The sequence below is a fragment of the Scyliorhinus canicula genome, chromosome 13 (genome assembly GCF_902713615.1).
Source record: "Scyliorhinus canicula chromosome 13, sScyCan1.1, whole genome shotgun sequence".
NCBI classification, from domain to species: Eukaryota; Metazoa; Chordata; class Chondrichthyes; order Carcharhiniformes; family Scyliorhinidae; genus Scyliorhinus; species Scyliorhinus canicula.
The window spans coordinates 104480341-104504619 of record NC_052158.1 but is presented as its reverse complement, the minus strand read 5'-3'; the positions used below and the strand labels follow the sequence as shown (position 1 = coordinate 104504619).

Here is a 24279-nt window from a genome sequence, read left to right as displayed (position 1 = left end):
CCCCACCATGAAAACGTCAATCCACGAGTACACCTTACGGACCGCTGAGAAAAAACGAGTACTCCCGCTCCCTCGGGTGCATAAACCTCCCACGGGTCAACCAAAATGCTTTAAGATCTGTTTGTTCCTTTGACCCTAGTCCCAGTAAACTGCTGATCGCTCAACTTCTCTTCTATGACTCCCATGGCATTTATCAAGTTTAAGAAGCATCTCAAAAGAAGTGGTGGATGGAAAAGTTTAGGAAACAAAATTTACAACTTAGGACCTTGGCACTGCCAGCAAGGTAGAGCAATTAAAACTCAGGAATGCATAGAGACAAGTATAAGATTTGCCATAGATATCAGAGGGGTGTCGGGCGAAAGGGCAAGGCTCTTAGTGAGGATGTGGATGCGTAATCTTAAGTTCAGTTTACGGTCAAATATGACATTATGGTTGTTAACAGTCTGGTTCAACGTCATGACAATTGACATGGTATGATGGAGTCAGCTTCAAGGACTGAAAGCAATGGTTTCACTTTTCCCCAATACTCAACTGGAGGAAAAAAAAGTTAAAATTCAGGAAAAACACAACAGGTGTGTCAACATCTGTGGAGAGAGAAACAGTTAACATTTTGATCTTTGAAGGGCACTCACAAGGACTTGAAACAATAACTCTTCTGCATTTCTTTTAGATTTCCAGCACTTACTGGAGAAAATGTTTGCTCATCCAGTTGTGAAGGCCAGGCAACTGAGACCGAGCAGAAAGTCGAGAGGGGATGTACAGCTAAGTACTGTCAGCGCATGTGAAAATTACAATCTGGGTCCAATTTCAAACCGCTCCAGAATTGCCTTCATGTACCCCCATTCTACCGGTCAAATGCTTTCTCGGCGCCCGATGCCACAACCACCTCTGTTTCCTTCCCCTCACAATGCTGTGATTTCAGATGTCATTGAGGCATAGTCCCAGTAGCGCAAAACAGGAAATAGCAGTGATGGTGGAAGGGATGTAAACGGATCAAAGTTATTTTAAGCTGCCGACATTTTAACAGAATAATAGATCAGAGACAGCGCAGAAGTTTACTATCGATATCCAAAAGTCCAAGAATTAGGAAGTAAAATCTCAATGATACTACAGGTACGAAAACCAGAGGCAAATGAAAAACTCCTAGGAAGCAGATTGTCCAGGAACCATCTCAACATTCAGCCCACTCAGCCAAACGCTTTCAAAACGTTGTCCCATTACAGCCTCCATCTGAAATTGCAGTCCTAACGTTTCAGTCACTGCCTCCCGGCTAAGTCACAGTCACTGCCTCCCGGCTAAGTCACTTTACTTTTTATATCCCCCCACCCCCACCACACTCACATTATAAACTCATTGACCTATTCCACCATGTTTCACTGGCTCTCAACCACATCCCTCAACTTAATCACACAAGGATCCAATATAAAATCTGTTATCAAGAAGCCCATTTCAATTTCTGGAAATTAAGATCAACAGCTTTACAGAATCATATTACGAGCGATTGAAATGTTCCAAGTGTTTCCATTAGGGAACAAGAGACCGGATTTTTAATTTGCTATTTTCTGCCTCCAAGTTCACACGAGTGCATTACAATCATTCTAGCAAATGATTAGCATAACTTTACATTGATCAGTTTCCTCCTACTGTATTACTTAACTAAACACTCAGTATGTCTTATAAAGTATTTCTCTGTACTCTCCACTGCATTCCATCAAGATGATCTGAGACCAAAACAAGATAAAGAATACACATGCATTTAAAGTTGCTCAAAGATGATTAACAGGTCTTCTAATATTTACAGAAGTCAAGCTAGTCAACTAATTTTCAAAGTCTTCCTCATGCCCTGAAAATTACTATCCCATTCATAACCATGCTCCGTTCGTGTTTTGTGTACAAAAGTTTACTTACCTTGATTTTAGTGTGTACGTCCAAAATATCTGGAATACTGCCAAAAATTGTTTTTATTTCTTCTTGAGCAAGAATAGGTCCTCCAAGTTGACCTTCTTTTTCCAAAGGAACCTTAAATAACTGAAAGTATAGACAACTAAAATATCTCAACACAATGGCAGGATTTATTTATTTATTTTTTAAAATGGTGGTATTTACAATTGGCCAGACGGAATAAAAAATGCACCAAGTGCACATCTGATATACATTAAGACCGAATGCAACTGAATTCACTTTGCACAGATATTATAATCTATCATTAAACTCTCGTATACTCTCATGGATCAGCCAATGCCACATACTATGGTCATATAAGCCATAAACACTTAGGGAAACCCATGTCATTTTTCTGCTCTAGGATAGGTGAGCCACTCTGAAGCAAGTGCTCCTAAATAGAACACCTTGACTAGTTAATGTTTCTTCAAGAATCACAGTGCCAGGAAGTTCTGGATTCTCTCAGGAAACTTGGATTTGATAAAAAAGTTACTAACTCCAGTGAGATGACAATCAGAAGCCACTTTTGTCCCAAGCATGCAACTCTTATCTTAAATATTCCAGTGGATACCAAACTTAGCAGTCAAAAAAATGTGCGTCTTGAATAGAAGCAGAGTCATAAAAAGGAATTTGAATGCCATCAGAAATTAGTAACAGCGTTTCTGCAGTATGTTTTTAAAAAAGCCAACTTCAGAAAGAATGTACATTTTATATAGCACAATTTTATGACCTCATGATGTCCCAAGTGCTTTAAAGCCAGTAATATATAACAATGTTTGAAGTACAGTGGTTGCTGCAGCTAAGTTGAGTGCAGCAAGATAATAATTGTATAAATCTGTGTACAATGTTGATGGAATAACAAATATAAGCTAGGACATTAAAACATGTCTGCTATTCCTTAATAGTGCCAATGGGAATTTTACATCCACTGGAGTGCAAACAAGGTTCTGGTTTGACACCTAATCCAAAGGGCATCATTTCTAACAGTGATTTCTCCCATTCTGCACTGAAGTGCCAACTTAGATTATGTGCTCAAATCACTGGAGCAGGAATTAAATCCAGGGCATTTTGACCCAGACAAGAGTGCTATAAATAAGACTGACATGCAAGGTAGCAATGGGTGAATTATAGCTGCTCTTTGACAAACTGCATTACTCATGTAGTTATTAAAAATACAATATATGTGATTGCCAATTCTGTATCAAGGTAGGGTGTGGGTTTCTTACTTTCCGTCAAGGCAGCAGATATTTTGTGTTGATGCACAATATATCCTCTTCGACCCACAAAATCTAAAATATAATTTCTATTTAAAATAGCATAAAATGTGTAGTATCATGGGCTAACGTGTTAAGATATAGACATATGAAACAGGGGAGGAAAAGGCTTTCAGTGATAACTGCATTGTGCTTCAAATTGTGATCCAACAACAACTTTACAATTATCTGGTGTCTTTTTTTAAAAAAAAGACAAAGAAAACATCCAAGGTGCTTTACAAAATTGAACACCAAACCATTTAAAGGTGATTTGGTCAGATAACCAAAAGTTGTGTCAAATAAGTAGGTTTCAAAGAGCATGTAACGGGAGGAAATCTCTCAGTTTAGGAACTAGGCAATTGAAGGCTCAGCCACCAACGGCAGATTTATTAAATTCTTGGATGTTCAAGGGAGCAGGATTAGATCAATGTCGATGAAATCTCAGTTGTAGGGCTGGAGATTACAGAGGTATGGAGTGGCAAGGCCAGAGAGAGAATTGAAAATGCAGATGAAAATTTAAAAATCAAGGATATAGCTTGACGAGGAACCAATGTAGATAATTCGAGCACAAGAGGCAACAGATGAACAGGACTTGATGTAAGCTAAGACAGGGCAATAGATGATGAGAGTTCAGAGTAGAACGTAGTGAGAAGTTGAGAATTGCACAGCTGCCTATTTTCTGCACTGTGAATACTTTCACCGCATAAATTAAAAAATAACAATTATTAACCTACCTGAATAACGGTAGTTAAAATATCTACATAGTTGCTTTCTGTCTGGTACAGCTCCATTGCAACCTGCCACCGAGCAGACTGCTTTGCAGGAACAGCTGTGTAGCATTTTGATGGTCTGATGCTAGACTTGGGTGTTTCTGTACAAGAGGAAACAAAAAGGCTTTATTTTACCTCATCCAAAACAGGCAGGTCAATATCAATATAGGTCGTCCCCCCCCCCCCCCCCAGGCAGGAAAATATCTTGTTAAAGAAGTGAAATGTCATAAAATTATTCTGTACCAAGAACAAAATTGAAAAGGACATAACCGATCACCTCAAGCTTAATTATGAATTTCATTTAACAATCTTAATTTATTTTGTACAAAAAAATTGAAATGAACGCCATTACAAAATGTTTTTTTGGTTTTTTTATTGGTAGCATCCCATGCTGGGGAACATTTGTACCTTCGCTATAAAGTGCACTGACATCCCAACAAGTAAAGCTTTGAGCCACAGAACATTCAGAGGCGGAGGACATTTCTACATCCTCCTGGTTTTCAATCATGGTGTTTTGTTGAAATTCATCATTCATGCTTTTCTGAAAGAATTTCTGCATTGGCTCATCAGGTAATGCTACCTCTAATTCTACATATCCTGCTTCAATCACACTGGAAAATGCCCCACTATGGCGTTTTTGTAATATGTCAAAATCTCCATCTTTATTTGAACGGTCATGTGTTGGGAGCTTCTTCTGATCACTAGATTCAGCATCCACAGAGGTATTCTGTTGAAACTCTGTCAGTTTAATTTCAATCACTTGCGAAGAGTCAGTAGCCTTCCTAAAGTTTGCTATATTATCCGCTGCATTATCTTTCTGTGGTACAAGTCCTTCATATACCTGACCAAAGTTTTCTGAAATGCAGACAGAAGCATCCATTTCAGTCACAGTGTCGCTGCACAAGACATTATTTCTCTCAATTTGCGGAAATTCTACAAAAGCTTGCCTTTGAAAAGTTTCTCCTTTTGATGCTTCATTTCTAACCTCAGGTGTATCTTCAAGCTCAAGAGCTAATTTTACTTCTGGTGTGCTAATGGGGGAACTAATAGCGAAATTCTCACATCCTTCTTTCTTTTGTTGAAGAAATTCTAGAAATTTGGAATGTTGTTCTATTTCTGAGCTGGAATGACCAATAAACTTCCCAGACTTTTTTCCACTTTTTGGCCATCTCTGAACTCTCCAGTTATGGATCGGTTTGCCAACTTGCACAAATAGACCCTGCTGTCTATCATTTTTTCTATGCCTCTTTACTATCTTGTTCATTTCATACTCTGAAAGACAAAATAAAGTAACTGAATGAAAGAGAATTTGCTGGTTATTCTTTCCTTATGTATTTCAGCTTTAAAAGTTATAAATTTCCCATTTTAAATTTTTGTGCCATATATTTTGCCCAGTTCTCAGTATGATCCAACTAATAGAATTATAGGGAGGAGTCATACAAGTACTACAGTGGACTGTCAAAGTAACTTAGTAACATAGTACTACAAAACAGACTTGTAAGCCAAGTTAAGTTCATTAAAGGGACATTGGTCTCTCAGGTCCAAAATTAGCTGAGTTTGAAAAAGTATAAGTGGTCAATGTTTAATTTGTCAGATTAGGGAGGGGAGTTTGCAGTTAACACGCAACTCAGGATTGTATTTTTAAAAATAAATTTAGAGTGCCCAGTTAATTTTTTTTCCAATTAAGGGGCAATTTAGCGTGGCCAATCCACCTACCTTGCACATCTTTGGGCTGTGGGGGCAAAACCCACGCAAGCACAGGGAGAATATGCAAACTCCACATGGACAGTGACCCAAAGCCGGGATCTACCTGGGACCTCGGTGCCATGAGGCAGCAGTGCTACCCACTGCTCCACTGTGCTGCCACTCAATATTGTATTAAGCAATGAGAGGAGAGGAACAGACTTCAGGAGGTCACAGACTGATGAAATAGGTACACACATGGTAGAAATGCAGAGAGAAATAAGTGTAAAATGTAGGTAGGATGTAGTACTGAAGCGTGATGTACATAAGCACGTGAAAACTTGCATTTATACAGCACCTTTGACAATCTCAGAAACTATATAAATTAAATGATGGAAGTGCTGCATCAGAGACTGGATGTGTACATATGTAAATCTTAGAAGGTACAAGTTGAGAAGCTTGTTAAAGTACGTAGAATCGTGATTTTATTTATAGGGGAGCTGTGTACAAACTGAAGTTATGCTAAACTATTTTATATAACACTGTTTAGACCTCAGTTGGATTAGTGTACTTCATAATTGGATTGGTGTACTTCATACTAGGCATAACACTTTTAGAACATATGTCAAAAGTTTAGAATGTGCATAACAGATTTACTACGAATGAGAGGACAGACTGAAAAATCGATTTCCCAGAAAGGAGAGGTATTCAAAATCATGAACTTTAAGCATAAGTAGGGTTTCCTGTAGCAGAAGAGTCAGGGCATAGATTTAAGGCATTTGGCAAAATAACAAGGCACTACATGACAGGCAAAATAAGGGCAATGGAAGAAATTCTATAGTAGCATTCAAGAGAATTGGATAAATATTTTGAAGCAAGGGCTCTGGGGAAAGAGCAGGGTTGAGACACCAATTGAATAGCTCTGACAAAAGAGCCAAGGGCAAGATGAGGTGGATGAGAACTTTCGGTTCTAACTCATTCTATGGTTCCAAGAATATTTGATTAATCTCAATAGAACATAATCTGTCAACCCACCTCCGCAGGAGTCTGGTGTGTTAGAGATGTCTAACAGAGATCCCAGTGAAATGGAAGCTTCTGCTGAAGGCCTTTTGCGTGGAGGAAATGGTGAGAAGTTGTCAGATTCTCTTGTGAACTGTGACAGTGTATCACGCAAGCGTCGCCTCTTGCGCATGCTATTTGGTGTGCTCAATGAAAGCAAAGACACAGACGTCTTAAGTGTTGGACTGTCAGACTGTAATTAAAAAACAAAATTATTTTCCAGCCAAATATATTTCCAGAAAAGAAAAATGCACATGTACTTGGATAGAATTTTTGGCCTACCTCTTCAAACAAGTACATTGATTCTCCAGCTCTGGCATCCATCTGTATACTTCCCCAGAACCACTGAAATTAAGACAAACTTTGATTAGTAATCTAGACTCGAGAACAGAATCTAGACCACGTTAACGGGTGTCAATTTAGCTCAAATAAAATCTGTGGCCAATTAAAATTTGCATGTTAAACCACAAAATGACAACACCACTCAAATACTCAAGTTGACCTCAGTTGTTAATAAGAACATAAGAACTAGAAGCAGGAGTAGGCCATCTGGCCCTTCGAGCGCGCTCCGCCATTCAATGAGATCATGGCTGATCTTTTGTGGACTCAGCTTCACTTTCCCACCCGAACATCATATCCCTTTAATGTGCTTCCCTAGTGGGACAAGTGTGTAAAAGATAAATGCAATCATCTTAAAATTCTAACACTGAAAGACAGCCACAACTCCACAGTTTAGCTGCTTTCACTCTCAAAAGACTGAGGAGAAAACAATAAGGCCCTGCGGGGGTTCATTTAACACCTTAATCCAAAGCTACTATTCTTTCATAATTTGAATTTTCTATTACATTAGCAGATTTTTTTGCCTTATAGTAATGAGACTTCTCACCTCCTGTCTCACAACGAACAGTTTTTTTGAGGGTACAAATGGCAGCTGTTTTATTGAATCCTCCACCACGAGATGTGTACACATTTCATCGCCAAGAGACAGGTATCTTCCTCCTGAAAAGGGGCAGCAAGTTGCCAGATGTGTGACTTACTTATATTACTAGACCATCAAAACAATTGCTCAGATTATTCCAGGACTGGGACTTTTTTTTTTTTAAAAAGCTTTCAAATATCAGCCCCAATGTGAACTGCCAGAGCTCATCTTCCTTCAGATCCTTTACAATGCTGCTAAATCATGAAGTCATATTTAATAAATAAGTGGGGAATAAGAATTGACTTCAAAGGATGCAACATATAAAAGGTTAGGGGCAAAGGTGGGTGTGGAGAAGAAATTTTCTATTGTGAAAAGAGAAAAAGAGTTCAAGACTACACTTGAGCTTCACTATTTACTTTCAAAAATGATTGTACATGGTACTTAGTGGGCAAGTTACTTGTAAAAATAATTACTACACAAGAGTTTTCTTTTATGTTCACCACAGACCTTGTATTTCAGTCATTTCTTCCATACTTCTCAGATCATCATCAGAAAATCCCAGAAAAGATAGCACACAATCTTGAAATGGAGACACTTTGAATTCATTTCGAAACGCTTCATCGGCAACATGGAAATCACTAGGAACAAAACTAACTATTAATCTCCAATTTAGGATTCAAGACAGCAACATCATTATCAAATTGGCTACCTTTTTCTGGAAGAGAATAATATTGCAGAGTAACAAATCTGGTGCTAGAATTACTTTAAAATAATATTGGACAAGAGAGTGCCATCACCAAGAACCCAAGATTGTTTGGGTTTTCTCTTTGACGATATTTAACATGACAGTATCTAACATGGTACCAGACATTAGAATGTGCAAGTTTGCTTACCAACATTACATGAAATGATCTATAAAAAAGAACAGCTTATATTTTAGGGAATTCTATCCAATACCATCAAGAGCTTGTGAATCTTACCAAGAGGAATTCTGTGTCAGGTTATCTTCCAATTCATTTTTAAAATAAAGCTAAATGACCCTGACTGCTAAAGTGCCCTTTTCAAAGCATTTACCAGATTCATGTCCAACTACAGGCAGTATCTCAAATTTGGCATCTAAAAACTAGCAATGTCCAGAAGCCTGACTTTTGCTGGTTTTGAGGCACTTCAAATAGAATCAATACTTTAAAAACATGAACACGGTTACTATATTTAGTCCAATTGTAGTGACTGAAAACGTATAAGTTATGTACCAAAATATAAAATCATTTCCTTACAAGCCTTGCATAAACAGCATGAAGAGATTACAATAGATCATTTGCCTCCCCTCAACATGCTAATATTTACATACCAAGCATAGAGCCTAATCTAAAACTGCTGATAAGATTCTCAAATCTATTTGGCCTCCTCCATCAATAGCATTCAAAACTACTGACTTATCCCCAATTTTCACCCATCTTCACACCAAAAGTGAACTTTCCTTAACATAGAATTTGCAATGAGCCATTCAGCCCAACTACTCAGTTCCTTGTCTGGCACACAGTCGCTAACCATTCATCGGCCTCAGCTTTCCAATATGTGAAAAGTCTGCACGTTCTCCCCATGTTTGCGTGGGTTTTCTCCAGGTGCTCCGGTTTCCTCGCACAAGTCCCGAAAGACGTGCTATTAGGTGAATTGGGTGTTATGAATTCTCCCTCGGTGTACCCAAACAGGCGCCGGAACATGGCGATTAGGGGCATTTCACAGTAACTTCATTGCAGTGTTAATGTAAGCCTACTTGCGACAATAAAAATTATTATAATAAAGCAGCACGGTAGCATGGTGGTTAGCATAAATGCTTCACAGCTCCAGGGTCCCAGGTTCGATTCCTGGCTGGGTCACTGTCTGTGCGGAGTCTGCACGTCCTCCCCGTGAGTGCGTGGGTTTCCTCCGGGTGCTCCGGTTTCCTCCCACAGTCCAAAGATGTGCGGGTTAGGTGGATTGGCCATGCTAAATTGCCCTTAGTGTCCTAAAAAATAAGGTTAATTGGGGGGGGGGGGGGGGGGGTTTAACTGGTACAGGGTGGATACGTTGGCTTGAGTAGAGTGATCATTGCTCGGCACAACATCGAGGGCCGAAGGGCCTGTTCTGTGCTGTACTGTTCTATGTGTTCTAAAGCTGATGTGGGTCCAGCCCACCAGTTGGCGAACCGGTGGGAAAACCAGGCCTGATCAAATTAAACACCAAAACACCAGCTTAGGGCCTTTGCAGGGGCATTGGTGGAGGCTTTCAACAACTACCCCCACTTCCCAATGCCAGGTTGAGAGTGACCACCTCTAGAGGGCAGAATTTGCATGGCACCTTTGGTCATGCCTTTCACGTGCACTCCTGAACCACCTCTCCATTCTAGCGGCCTCAGGGATTATTTATGTTAACTGGCTAAATAATAATGTGCCCAATTGATAACCCACTGCAAACAAGCACATTTTCCCATATGAACCCCTTCAGGTCTCCAACTGCGAGAAGACAGACATGTAGCTTCTTCCAGAATTAAGTAGGCCCAGCTACCATGTTTCCCCACTGCAACAGGTTGTATGAAATCCTTCTCCATACTTTTCTATCGTCGTTTCCCATCTAATGTATGTGTAAAGAAAGATTACAAGCTTCTTGCCTCAATCACTTCCCATAGTAGCAAGTTCCACATTTGAACCACTCTTTAAGAACATTTTGCACTTCCCTATTGGATTTATTCATAACTATCCTATACTTGCAGCTCCTAGTTTTGGATTTTTCCTCAAATGAAAACCTTCTTTCCACTCATTCATAATTCTACAAGATCTCTATCAAGTGTTTCCTTATATAAAAAGCTCCAACCTGTTCAATCTTTCCTACAGCTGCAATCTGAGTTCTGGTAACATCCTTGGATTTTGCAGGGGGGGGGGGGGGTGTTATGGGGGGGCAAGGACATGGGTTAATCCTACCATGAACGACAATTAATAAAATCTGGAATTGAAACCTAGTCTCAGTTATGGTGACCGTGAAACTGTCAATTCTGGTGAAAAACCCATCTAGTTCATGGATGTCTTTTAGGAAGAGAAATCTGCCATCCTTACCAGGTCTGGCCTACATGCGACTCCAGATCCATAGCAACGTGGTTGATTTAATTGCCCTCGGAAATAGTCTAAGCAAGTCACTCAATTCAAGGGCAGTTAGGGATGAGCAACAAATGCTGGCATTGTCAGTGACACCCACATCACATGAACAAATAAATTAAAAAGCCTTTCTATTTTCCTTTATCCAATTTGTTCCCCATTTATTATTTATCCCCAGCTTCACATGCCCCATCTTTTGTCATGAGTGGTACCTGATGAAAGACCTTTCAAATGTCCAAGTATATGGCATCTACCACTTACCCTTATCTACTCTTTCTCTTCAAAAGAACTCTGAGCAGATTAGTCAAGCAGAACCAAGCCTTGTGAAATCTATGCTGACTAATTATACTTTCTGGCTCTATATGCTTTATTACAGCTCTTCGTAAAGACTCAATTAGCTTTTCTACCAGTGACAATAAGCTGATCATCTACAATAACTGGGTTTCATTCCATCTCTCTTTTTGCATATAGGATGAAAGTTGTCTGTCAGTTCTCCCGACACTATATTGTTATTGATGGATCTCTTGTGGCTGTCGCTATATCTTCCATTGTTTCCTTAAGCATACATGGATGCATACCATCCATACCTTGGGCGTTATCCTCTTTGAATTTTGCTCGTTTATTATTTCCTCCCCTTCTATTTGAATCACATTTGGTATTTATGAAGTATCTTAGTTTGTTACCTTCTTCAGCACAATCGTGAGCCATAGTTATTTATTCAATACTGCTACTTTTCTCACTCATTACCTGCAATCTTATCGTGCTCCTTTGTTAGTGATCCTATATTCCTTAACATTCCGTTTATTGCGTTCATTTATTTTCATAATTTCTCCATGACTTCCTGATTTTTTAATTAAACTTTGCACATTTTGTATTCCCTTTCATCCTCCTCTCCTTTAGCATCTGAGTACTTAATTTATGCCTATTTAGAATAAAGTTATTTCACATTCAGAGTTCCCCAGAATGAACTTCATTAATTAATTTGTTCCCATTGTTTTTCTGTCTCCGTTTTTCAAAATGTTCTCCCAGTTTCTTCTTTAATGTCACCCTCATTTAACACAATTTTAACTTTTCCAATCCTACCCTGGACTGTACACTACTTTTGCTATTTACAATCCTAGTCCTGAGCCTTGCTAAGTTATTACAAAGAAATTTCCTACAAGTTCTGGTACATTGACAATCTAGCAATGGTATTTCTCATGTTGGACTTCATAAGAATACTGACCAAGAGAAGTTGTGTAAACACTAACTAGATTGTATTTCTTCCTGCCAGTTTACTTGGGAGTAGTTGGAATTTCACATTTTTTTTCTTCTATGCTTGCCATTCACCTTATAGATTGGCCTGCACAAGAGTAAAATTGGAGGAATAATTACGTGGCCATCTACAGTACACCCCTATGAGGCAATGGGTTCCTTCTCATCTTTTAACTCAGTCCATATAGACTCTTCAACTAATAGCTACAATCCTTTTCACCACATATCATTATATTAATTAGTACAGCTAATCAACCCCCAAGTGTTATATCTGGCAAAATGTAGTTGCCAATCTTTTAATCTATATTATACACATTTCAGCCATCCCTATTATTACAAGATCCTTCCTATGACTGCCTCCAGTTTATCAATTTTGTACTTAACACCATGCGCATGGTTATCAACAATTTAAATAGTTTTTATTCATTATTTCTGTTTTTTATTATTATTTTACACTTCTCTTCAATCATTTAGTGATCTCTGGCAATTCCCATTATTTTTTCCATTCTTTAGTTTGTTCATCATTCTTTTCAATGTTGGCTTAAAGACCTTTAGTCACTTAAGAACAACATATCTGTTAATGACTGAAACTTCCATTACTCTTGGCATCAGCTTGGTGTAGCATTTAAAATGACCAGAATCGCCCATTTGTAACTTGAAGCCTTCCCACCACAAAGTCAGTTTTTCACCACTGAATTAAATTGGTTTTGTCAATATACATATTTGAACAATTAGGCTAACTGCCATGTCGCAAAACATATATTGTAGTCAGCGTTTAAAGATTCTAATAGAAAATGATTTAACCACAGGATAGTTGCTAAACGCCTGGCTCAGTGTTTCAGCTATTCACACTCTTGGCGGAGTCAGAAGATTATGGGTTCGAGTACAAAAATAAAAAACAGTCCAATGGAGCACTGATGGACTACTGCATGGTCAAAGATGCCATCTTTCAGATGAGGAATTAACCAACACCCCATCTGCCCCTCAGGTGGTTGCAAATAATCACATGGCACTGGTTTGAAGAGTGATAGGAAAATTATCCTTGCTGTGTTCGCTAATGCAACACCACAGCTGTGACATATTACACAGCATTTTGAAAGGTGCAATATCAGTAAAGTCTTTATATCATAGAATTTACAGTGAAGGAGGCCATTTGGCCATCAGGTCTGCACCGGCCCTTGGAAAGAACACCCCACTTAAGCCCATACCTCCACCCTATCCCCATAACCCACCCAACTCTTTTGGACACTAAAGGGCAATTTATCATGGCCCATCCACCTAATCTGCACATCTTTAGACTGTGGGAGGAAACCGGAGCACCCGGAGGAAACCCACGCAGACAGTGAACTAAGCCGGGAATCAAACCTGGGACCCTGGAGCGGTGAAGCAACTGTGCTAACCATTGAGCTGCCCTTTGTGAAGTAAAAGGTTTAAACTCCACATAAAATAAAGTCATCTTTCGATTTTCCAGCTATACTAATACAACATACCATTGGTTTGACGTGGATTTACTTCGGTGATTGGTGCATCTAACTCCACACAATTTAAAAACAGCTAATTTTTAGTTCACATGAACAAATTCAGAAGAAGGGGGCCAGATGAAACATATTTGACTAAATTTAACATTTCTGAAATTGTTCAAAATGTTCCATTTTGTTTTAATTTACAACTCTCACCTTCACCTAATTTCACAGCCAATGAGAATTCAAAAAGGAAAAGATTACACAATATGTTCATTTCATGAAATTGAACAGAAGGCATAATGAATTTACTGATAACTTGGAAAACTTACATTTCATTTCGTCTTTCCCAGGCCTTATAAATCCATTCTGCTCTCATGATAGGAGTACCCATGCTTACTGCAGCCTGTAATTAATACACATTTTTGGAGGTCAATTTTCATTTCACAGACTGAAAACAGTGTTTGTTGCTGGAATACAGCATCATTTTTAAAAAAAAATAATTTTTATTGAGATTTTTGAAAAATGTATAACAGAACAATAATAACAATAACAACAATAATAAACACCCCCCGGCACCCATAACAACGCATATAACGAACCCCACCCCCAATAAACAAAATAAAATAAACAATAACTTAAATTTACATAAACAATGCCCCCCCCCCCCCGGGTTGCTGCTGCCACTTGACCTAGTTCCCTATTTTTGAGCCAGAAAGTCGAGGAAAGGCTGCCACCGCCTAAAGAACCCTTGTACCGACCCCCTCAGGGCGAATTTGACCTTCTCCAGCTTAATGAATCCCGCCATGTCATTGATCCAGGTCTCCACGCTTGGGGGTCTCGCATCTTTCCATTGCAACAAGATCCTCCGCCGGGCTACTAGGGATGCAAAGGCCAAAACACTGGCCTCTTTCGCCTCCTGCACTCCCGGCTCCACCCCAACCCCAAATATCGCGAGTCCCCAGCCTGGCTTGACCCTCGACCCTACCACCCTCGACACCGTTCTCGCCACCCCCTGCCAGAATTCCCCCAGTGCCGGGCATGCCCAAAACATATGGGCATGGTTCACTGGGCTCCCCGAACACCTAATGCACCTGTCCTCACCCCCAAAAAACCTGCTCATCCTCGTCCCGGACATATGAGCCCTGTCCAGTACCTTGAACTGGATGAGGCTAAGCCTCGCATATGAAGAGGAAGAGTTCACCCTCTCCAGGGCGTCCGCCCATGTCCCCTCCTCAATCTGCTCCCCCAGCTCCACTTCCCACTTAGCCTTCAGCTCCTCTACCGACATCTCCTGCATCACCTGGTAGATGTCAGACACCTTCCCATTCCCGGCCCACACCCCCCAAAAGCACCCTATCCCTTACCCACCGCGGGGGCAGCAAAGGTAACCCCTCCACCTGCTGCCTAGCAAACGCCTTGACCTGAAGGTACCTGAACATATTCCCCGGGGGGAGCTCAAACTTCTCCTCCAGCTCACCCAGGCTCGCAAACCTCCCGTCAATGAACAGGTCTCCCAACTTCCTTATGCCCGCCCTGTGCCACCCTAGGAACCCGCCATCAATGTTCCCTGGGACAAACCGGTGGTTCCCCCGCAGCAGGGCCTCCACCGAGCCACCCACTTCCCCTGTGTCGCCTCCACTGCCCCCAAATCTTGAGGGTAGCCGCCACCACCGGGCTTGTAGTGTAACTCGTTGGAGGGAGCGGCAATGGCGCCATTACCAGTGCCTTCAGGCTCGTGCCTCCACAGGACGCCATCTCCATCCGTTTCCATGCTGCCCCCTCCCCATCCATTACCCACTTGCATATCATCGAGACATTAGCCGCCCAATAGTACCCTGAGAGGTTGGGCAGCGCCAGCCTCCCTCTATCCCTGCCCTGCTCCAAAAAGACCCTCCTCACACTCGGAGTCCCGTGCGCCCAAACAAATCCCATGATGCTGCTATTCACCCTCCTAAAAAAGGCCCTCGAAATGAAACTGGGGAGGCACTAAAACAAAAACAAAAACCTTGGGAGCACCGTCATTTTAACGGACTGTACTCTACCCGCCAACGACAGCGGCAGCATGTCTCACCTTTTAAACTCCTCCTCCATCTGCTCCACCAACCTAGTAAAATTAAGCTTATGCAAAGTCCCCCAACTCCTAGCCACCTGAACCCCCAAGTACCTAAAACTCCTCACTGCCCTTTTTAGCGGGAGCCTACCAATCCCCTCCTCCTGATCTCCCGGGCGTACAACAAACAGCTCACTCTTGCCCAGGTTCAACTTATAGCCCGAGAAACTCCCAAACTCAGCAAGAGTCTCCATCACCTCCGGCATTCCCCCCACCGGGTCTGCTACATACAGCAGCAAGTCATCTGCATAAAGCGACACTCGGTGCTCCTCCCCACACCGCACCAGACCCCTCCACCTCCCCGACTCCCTGGGCGCCATGGCCAGAGGCTCAATTGCCAACGCAAAAAGCAAGGGGGACAGGGGGCACCCCTGCCTCGTCCCACGGTAGAGCCTGAAGGACTCGGACCTCCTCCCATTTGTCGCTACACTCGCCATCGGGGCCTCGTACAGCAACCTCACCCATTTAATAAATCCCTCCCCAAACCTCTCTAACACCTCCCACAAGTACCCCCACTCAACTCTATCAAAGGCCTTCTCCGCATCCAATGCCACCACAATCTCCGCCTCTCCTTCTGCCGCCGGCATCATCACATTTAGTAGCCTTCGCACGTTAGTGTTCAGCTGCCTCCCCTTCACAAAACCCGTCTGATCTTCATGCATCACCCCCGGCACACAGTCCTCTATTCTAGTGACCAAGATCTTCGCCAGCATCTTGGCGTCCACATTCAGCAGTGAAATTGGCCTATATGATCCACACTGCAAGGGGTCCTTATCTCGCTTCAGGATCAGGGAAATCAGCGCCCGTGACATCGTCGGGGGCAAAACTCCCCCCTCCATGCCTCGTTAAAGGTCCGAACCAACAGGGGGCCCAACAGGTCCGCGTATTTCTTATAAAATTCAACCGGGAACCCATCCGGTCCCGGCTCCTGTCCCGACTGCATGTGGCAATCCCTCTAACCAGCTCCTCCAACTCAATCGGCGACCCCAGTCCCTCCACCTGCTCCTCCTGCACCCTTGGAAATCGCAGCCTGTTCAAAAAGCTCTCCATTCCTCCCCCCCCCCACCACCACCGGCGGCTCCGACTAGTACAGTTCCCTGTAGAAGTCCCTAAAGACCCCATTGACCTCTGCCCCCTGCCGCACCACATTCCCACCCCTATCCTTCACTCCACCAATCTCCCTAGCCGCGTCCCGCTTGCGAAGCTTATGTGCCAGCATCCTGCTCGCCTTCTCTCCATATTCATAGACCGCTCCCTACGTCTTCGCCTTTCTGGGGGTCAATAAATCAAACTTAGCCTGCAGGCTACGCTGCTCCCCCAGCAATCCATCCTCCGGGGCCTCCGCATACCTCCTATCTACACTCAGCAGCTCCCCCACCAGTTTCTCCCTCCTCCTAATCACTGCCTTCAGAGCCTCCCACACCATCCCCACCCGGACCTCCCTAGTATCATTGGCCTCGAGGTACCTCTCAATACATCCCCGGACCCTCCTGCACACCTCCTCATCAGCCAACAGCCCCACGTCCAGACGCCAAAGCAGGCGCTGGTCCCGCACCTCCCCCATCTCCAGATCCACCCAATGCGGAGCATGGTCCGAAATTGCTATAGCCGAATATTCGGCATCCTCCACCCTCGGGACCAGCCCCCTACTCAGGACACAGAAATCAATGCGGGAATAAACTCTGTGCAAGTGGAGAAAACAAAAGAGTACTCCCGAGCCCTCGGCCTCCCGAACCTCCAGTGATCCACCCCTCCCATCTGGTCCATAAACCCCCCCCTCAACACCTTGGCCGTCGCCGGCCTCCTGCCTGTCCTAGAACTAGAACGATCCAGTGGGGGATCCAGCACCGTATTGAAGTCCCCCCCCCATGATCAGGCCCCCCGCCTCCAGGCCAGGAATGCGGCCCAACATACGCCTCATGAAACCAGCATCATCCCAACTTGGGGCATACACATTTACCAACACCACCCTCTCCCCCTGCAGCTGAATACAGCATCATTGATGCCAATTATTCTCACCACCTCATCCAAAAGGACAGTCTACATTTGAAAACTTATTCAATGTCAGCAAGCTATCCAAATGCATGGAGCAAGTGGGGGAATGTGTCATCACAGCTGCAATAATCTTGTCCTTAATCACATTTCATATAGAGGCATCTGAATAGTAATCAAAAGCTGACATCATGGCTACATTTCTCCATACCAGCCCAGAGGCATACGTAAATTGGAGGGGAGAGAGTGGTTAATGTCACTAGGCCCAGGCCAAGACTCTGGAGACATGGGTTTATAAATTTAAATGAATAAAGCTCGTCTCAGTAATGGTGACCATGAATGGTCATGAAAACCTCAGCTTGCTCACCAATTCAGACTGGCCTTTGATCCAGAACAATATGGTTGACTGAGCTGTCCCTTGACCTAGCAAGCCATTCAGTTAAAGCGCAATTAGGGACGGGCAATAAATGCTGGCCTTGCCAGCAATGGTCACATCCCTAAAAATAAAAACCCTATCATGAAACGTAATAAATCAAGTGTCCACTTTTCAAAATCACTAGGGATTCAAACCTCACTGTGCCGAGAACATTTTTACCTCCTGTCTGACTATATTTGCTCCTCCTTGGGCTTCCCACACTAATATGCCTCCCAAGAAAAAAAAAAAGCACTGTCTGAACTGAATCTGAGAAGTGGCTAATCAGTAAGGGTTGATTTTTATTTCTGTACCCATTCTTTTCTCGCAAGATTTTTATATCTGTGCTCAATAACTGCGATGGTCCATTTTCTATTTTTAAAAAAAAATCAAAGTAGTTCATTAGGTTCACAAGTTTGTTACACAAGGAAGGCTTTTTGATGCATCTCAATTTGCCTATCCAAAGTTCTAAAGAAAACCCCTACCATTATAGCATCCAATTAAATGGTTCCAGGGCTCTTATCCTTTATCATTCCACAATTCAGCATTGTTAGATTCAAAGAACCGACCACACGGGTTACCAAAAGGTTTAATGAATGAACAATGAATATTCTGCATACACCACTCCCCGAAGGGACTTCCACACACGGGCTTTTATGTCCTGGTTTGTTCGTGTCCTCCAAGCCAAACATGCATGCACCAAAAAAGGGCATGGGGGAGGACCTCTGCACCTCTTAGCCAGAAGCTGCCACTCGGGCGTCAGAGGCAGGATCAGGCAGCATGCAATGGTCAGGGGACCAATGTTTTCGCGTAGTGCCCAGTGGCACCGCCTCTGGTAGTGGATTGCCTGGACTCTCATCCCCAGCAACATCAGGCGGTGGCACCTGAATCTCGGAGTCCGAGGCAACAGCATCAGACATCTTGCTGTCATATTCCTTGTATGTTTGCGATGGGGGAGACGGCAGCGGGGTGCCCAAAGACTACGCCATACCTTCCAAAAGGGAGTCGTTCAATACGGAGTTGTGGCCATGGAATGGCCCAGGTGTCTATTTAATTCCGGTCCCGTATACAAACCTGGTACAATACCGGCCCTGTCTACTGAATGACAGTGTCCAGGACCCACTTTGCACCATCTCCAAAATTCTGCACGTGAACATTGTTCCCCGGTGAGAAACGTCGAGGCAGCGCATTTCCGCCAGGGCCATATACTGCATCTGCTCCTGTCCGTGACAGATCTTCCTGCATATATGGGGTAGCTGGAGGCTGAGGCATAGCCAGAGTAGACTACCAATAAGCAGCTCTGCCGTTGTCACACCGGTGATGGCATGAGGTATGGTAGGATAACAAGAAAAGGAGATAAATGCGTGTCTGCTTGCTAATCCCACATTAGGACCATCCGCTCATTCAAACCATTGGATGCAGGATGATATGGTGTGGTGCAGATGCGGTGTTCCATTTGTCTGCATGAATGTCCCAAATGCCGGCAAATCGATTGTCGCTTTAGAAGTCGATGGCATTCAGCCACTGCTACTTTGAGTGTGTATCGATGAGACAAAACAACCTTGACTCCTGAAAATGGTCTGCAAAGACTTCCGGTTGCGGCTATGCGGAGCTAAGCCACACGTTCGGCAACTCCCGCTATTTAGGGACTTTTGGGCTGTTTAGAGGGCCCCAAACGGCGCTGTTTTTACGCATCCCGGTGGGTGAAGGTGCCTGGAAGAACTTGCCCCACACTATATGGTGCTCACCCAGAGTGGGACGAAGAAAAGGGCTGCAGCAACTCCCCCAGAAAAACGGTGGAAGGAAAACAAAATGGCGGCCGGCGCAACACCCGAGGACTGGTGGAAGTGGGCGCAGGAGCAACAGGCCTCGCTCCTACGTTGTTTTGCTGAGCTGAAGGCTGAGCTGTTGGACTCCATGAATGCAACTACGAACAAGCTGCTTGGGACCCAGGCGGCCCAGGAGGAGTCTATTTGGGAGTTGCAGCAGCAGGCCGTTGAAAGGGAGGAGGAGGCCGTGGTCCTCGTGGGGAAAGTGGAGTTGCACGAGGCACTTCACAAAAAGTGGCAGGACCGCTTGGAGGAGCTGGACGTTCGCACAAGGCGAAAGAATCCGAGGATCCTGGGCCTGGCGGAGGGGCTGGAGGGGTCGGATCTCCCGGCGTATGTGACCACGATGCTGAGCTCCTTGATGGGAGCGGGTTCCTTCCATTTGCATCTGGAGCTTGAGGGAGCGCACAGAGTGATGGCCAGGAGGCCCGAGGCAGGTGAGCCCCCGAGGGCGGTGCTGGTGCGGTTCAACCGATTCAGTGACCGGGAGTGTGTGCTGTGCTGGGCCAAGAAAGAGAGGAGCAGTAAATGGGAGAATTCGGTAGTGAGGATCTACCAGGACTGGAGTGCGGAGGTGGCTAAGCGGCGGGCCGGGTTCAACCGGACGAAGGCGGTGCTTCATGCCAAGCTGGTCAGGTTTGGAATGCTGCAGCCTGCGCGCCTGTGGGTGACATACAAGGACCGGCACCATTACTTTGAGTCCCCGGAGGAGGCGTGGGCCTTTCTACAGGCGGAGAAGTTGGACTCGAACTAGGGCCTGGGGACATACTTTGGCCGTCGTTGTTTCCGTTGTGGCTGTTTTGTTTCAACTGTTTCAACTTTTTTTAACTACGACATGTGTGTTATGTATGCTGGATTTCTGTTTGCTCTGGTTACGGGTGGGTTTGTGTTTTATATGTTCTCTTCTGTACGGGGCTGGGGATTGAGGTGAAACTGGATTTTGGGGAACTGCGTCAGAAGGGTGGGGTGTGGCAGTGTGAAAGCGCGGGCTTTCCTCTGGTTTCCCGCGCTGCGGGGCGGGGGGGTGGAGCTTGCGGTGGGGGCGGGGCCTCTACGGGTCTTCTTTCCCGCGCTGCAGCAATGCCAAGGAGGTGTCGCAAGAGGGGGATGACCCCATGCCGGGAGGGGATAGGTTTTGGCGGGAGCTGCCAGGGTCAGCAGAAGTCAGCTGACTCACGGAAGTACCATGGAGGGTGCGTCGCGGCTAGGAGGGGTCCTAGCCTTGGGGGGGGGGGGGGGGGGGGGGGGGGGGGGGGGGGGGGGGGTGGATACCGGGTTGCTGCTGGAATGACTAGGAAGGAGCCGATGGGGGCCGGGGGGGGGGGGGGGGGGGAAAGAGTAGAGGCGTTATCGCCATGGGGAACGGGTCGAGCGGGGTGTGCTGGCCTGGGGCGAACATCTGCCAAGCTATGGCTAGTCGGCGGGGGAGGGGGGCGGGTTGCCCTCTGATCCGGCTGATTACCTAGAACGTGAGGGGGCTGAACGGGCCGGTTAAGAGAACCAGGGTGTTTTCCCATCTAAGGGGGTTGAAGGCGGACGTGGCTATGCTCCAGGAGACACACCTGAAGGTGGCGGACCAGGTTCGTCTGAGGAAGGGGTGGGTGGGGCAGGTTTATCATTCAGGATTGGACGCGAAGAACCGGGGGGTGGCGATTCTGGTGGGGAAGAGGGTGGTGTTTGAGGCGGCTGAGGTGGTGTCGGACAAGGAGGGCAGATATATCATGGTGAAGGGTAGGCTGCAGGGAGAGAAGGTGGTGCTGGTGAACGTATATGCCCCGAATTGGGATGATGCTGGCTTCATGAGGCGATTGTTGGGCCGCATCCCGGACCTGGAGGCAGGGGGCCTGATCATGGGGGGAGATTTTAACAGTGCTGGATCCCACACTGGACCGGTCCAGTTCAAGGACGGGTAGGAGACCGGCGGCGGCCAAAGTGCTGAGGGGATACATGGACCAGATGGGAGGGGTGGATCCCTGGCGGTTTGGGAGACCGAGAGCGCAAGAGTATTCCTTTTTCTCTCACGTCCATAGGGTTTATTCCCGGATAGACTTTTTTGTCCTGAGCAGGGGATTGATTCCGAGGGTGCAGGATGCCGAGTACTCGGCCATAGCGATTTCGGACCATGCCCCGCACTGGGTTGATCTGGAGATGGGAGAGGCGCAGGACCAGCGCCCGCTCTGGCGCCTGGAAGTGGGGATGCTGGCGGAGGAGGAGGTGTGTAAGAGGGTTCGGAGAAGCATTGAGGGGTATCTGGATACCAATGATACGGGGGAGGTCCAGGAGGGGATGGTCTGGGAGGCTTGAAAGCAGTGATCCGGGGGAGCTGATCTCCATCTGGGCCCACAGGGAAAGGAGGGAGAGGAAGGAGAGGGAGACTGGTGGGAGAGCTCCTGGAGGTGGACAGGAGATATGCGGAGGCACCGGAGGAAGGGTTGCTGGGAGAACGGTGCAGTTTGCAGGCCAATTTTGACTTGTTGACCACCAGAAAGGCGGAGACACAGTGGAGGAGGGCGCGGTATACGAATATGGAGAGAAGGCGAGCAGGATGTTAGCGCATCAGCTCCATAGGCGAGATGTGGCTAGGGAAATTGGTGGAGTGAAGGATTGGGGTAGAAATGTAGTGCAGAAGGGGACAGAAGTAAACAGGGTCTTTAGGGACTTTTACGAGGGATTGTACCGGTCGGAACCTCCGAGGGGGAGAGAGGGGATGGAGAGCTTCATGAACAGGCTATGTTTCCCAAGGGTTCAAGAGAGGCTGGTAGAGGGGCTGGGGGCGCTGATAGAGTTGGAGGAGCTAGTCAGGGGGATCAGACAAATGCAGTCAGGTAAGGCCCCGGGGCCGGACGGGTTCCCGGCGGAATTTTACAAAAAATATGCGGACCTGGTGGGTCCCCTGTTGGTGCGAACCTTCAATGAGGCATGGGAGGAGGGGGGGCTTTGCCCCCGACGATGTCGCGGGCACTGATCTCTTTGATCCTAAAACGGGATAAGGACCCCTTGCAGTGCGGATCATATAGGCCTATCTCGCTCCTTAACGTAGACGCTAAATTGCTGGCGAAGATCCTGGCTTCCAGGATAGAGGATTGTGTGCCAGAGGTAATTCACGAAGATCAGACTGGATTTGTCAAGGGGCGGCAGCTCAACACGAATGTGCGGAGACTGCTCAATGTTATCATGATGCCGGCAGTGGAGGGGGAGGCAGAGATAGTGGTGGCGCTGGACGCAGAGAAAGCGTTTGATAGAGTTGAGTAGGGGTACCTGTGGGAGGTGCTGGAGAGGTTTGGATTTGGGGAGGGATTCATCAAATGGGTGAGGCTGCTTTACGCGGCTCCGATGGCGAGTGTAGTCACAAATGGAAGGAGATCGGAATACTTTAGGCTCTATCGTGGGACCAGGCAGGGGTCCCCCCTGTCGCCCCCTGCTCTTTGCACTGGCGATTGAACCGCTGGCCATGGCGTTGAGGGAGTCAGGGAGATGGAGGGGTCTGGTGCGGGGTGGGGAGGAGCACCGGGTATCGCTGTATGCGGACGACCTGCTGTTATATGTAGCGGACCCAGAGGGGGGAATGCCGGGGGTGATGGAGCTGTTAGCGGAATTTGGGGGCTTCTCGGGCTATAAGCTAAATTTAGGAAAGAGCGCGGTATTTGTAGTGCACCCGGGAGATCAAGAGGAGGGAATTGGGAGGCTCCCTTTCAGGAGGGCAGTGAAGAGTTTCAGGTACCTGGGGGTGCAGGTGGCCAGGAGTTGGGGGGCTCTCCATAAGCTTATCTTTATCCCTAGGGCCTTTTTTAAAAGGGTGACCAGCAGCATCATGGGATTTGTTTGGGTGCATGGCATCCAGAGGGTGAAGAGGGTCTTCTTGGAGCGGGGTAGAGATGGGGGGGGGGGGGGGGGGGGGGCTGGCGTTGCCCAACCTCTCGGGGTACTACTGGGCGGCCAACGTGTCGATGGTGCGTAAGTGGGTGATGGAGGGGGAGGAGGCAGCATGGAAACGGATGGAGAGCGTCCTGTGGGGATACGAGCCTGGGGGCCCTGGTAACGGCGCCGTGGCCGCTCCCTCCCACAAGGTATACCACGGTGGTGGTGGTGGCGGCTACCCTCAAGATTTGGGGGCAGTGGAGGCGACATAGGGGAGAAGTGGGGGGCTCGATGGAGGCTCCGTTAAGGGGGAACCATAGGTTCGCCCCGAGGAACATGGATGGGGGATTTCAGGGATGGTACAGAGCGGGCATTAGACAGCTGAGGGACCTGTTTATCGACGGAAGGTTTGCGAGCCTGGGGGAGTTGGAGGAGAAATTTGGGCTCCTTCCGGGAAACATGTTTAGATATCTGCAGATAAATGCATTTGCTAGACGGCAGGTGGAGGGATTCCCTGCGCTCCCCGCGAGGGGGGTGAGTGACAGGGTGCTTTCGGGGGTCTGGGTCGGGGAGGGGAAGATATCCGATATCTACAAGCTCATGCA

At 45.9% G+C, this 24279-nt stretch overlaps 1 protein-coding gene across 5 annotated transcripts in view; it reads right to left on the bottom strand.

Moving 5' to 3' along the window:
• ect2 (epithelial cell transforming 2) overlaps positions 1–24279 on the bottom strand; it is a 91491-nt gene that overhangs the window by 39703 nt on the left and 27509 nt on the right. For 3 of the 5 annotated variants that reach the window (XM_038816139.1, XM_038816140.1, XM_038816141.1), the window contains exons 6-13: positions 13803–13876; positions 8133–8263; positions 7593–7705; positions 6989–7051; positions 6683–6899; positions 4373–5236; positions 3929–4065; positions 1909–2028 (exon numbers count right to left, since the gene is read on the bottom strand). In XM_038816139.1, the coding sequence (XP_038672067.1) occupies positions 1909–2028; positions 3929–4065; positions 4373–5236; positions 6683–6899; positions 6989–7051; positions 7593–7705; positions 8133–8263; positions 13803–13876 (1719 nt within the window). The remainder of the gene's footprint in view (positions 1–1908; positions 2029–3928; positions 4066–4372; positions 5237–6682; positions 6900–6988; positions 7052–7592; positions 7706–8132; positions 8264–13802; positions 13877–24279) is intronic. The other 2 variants (XM_038816142.1, XM_038816143.1) reach the window with 1 other exon arrangement.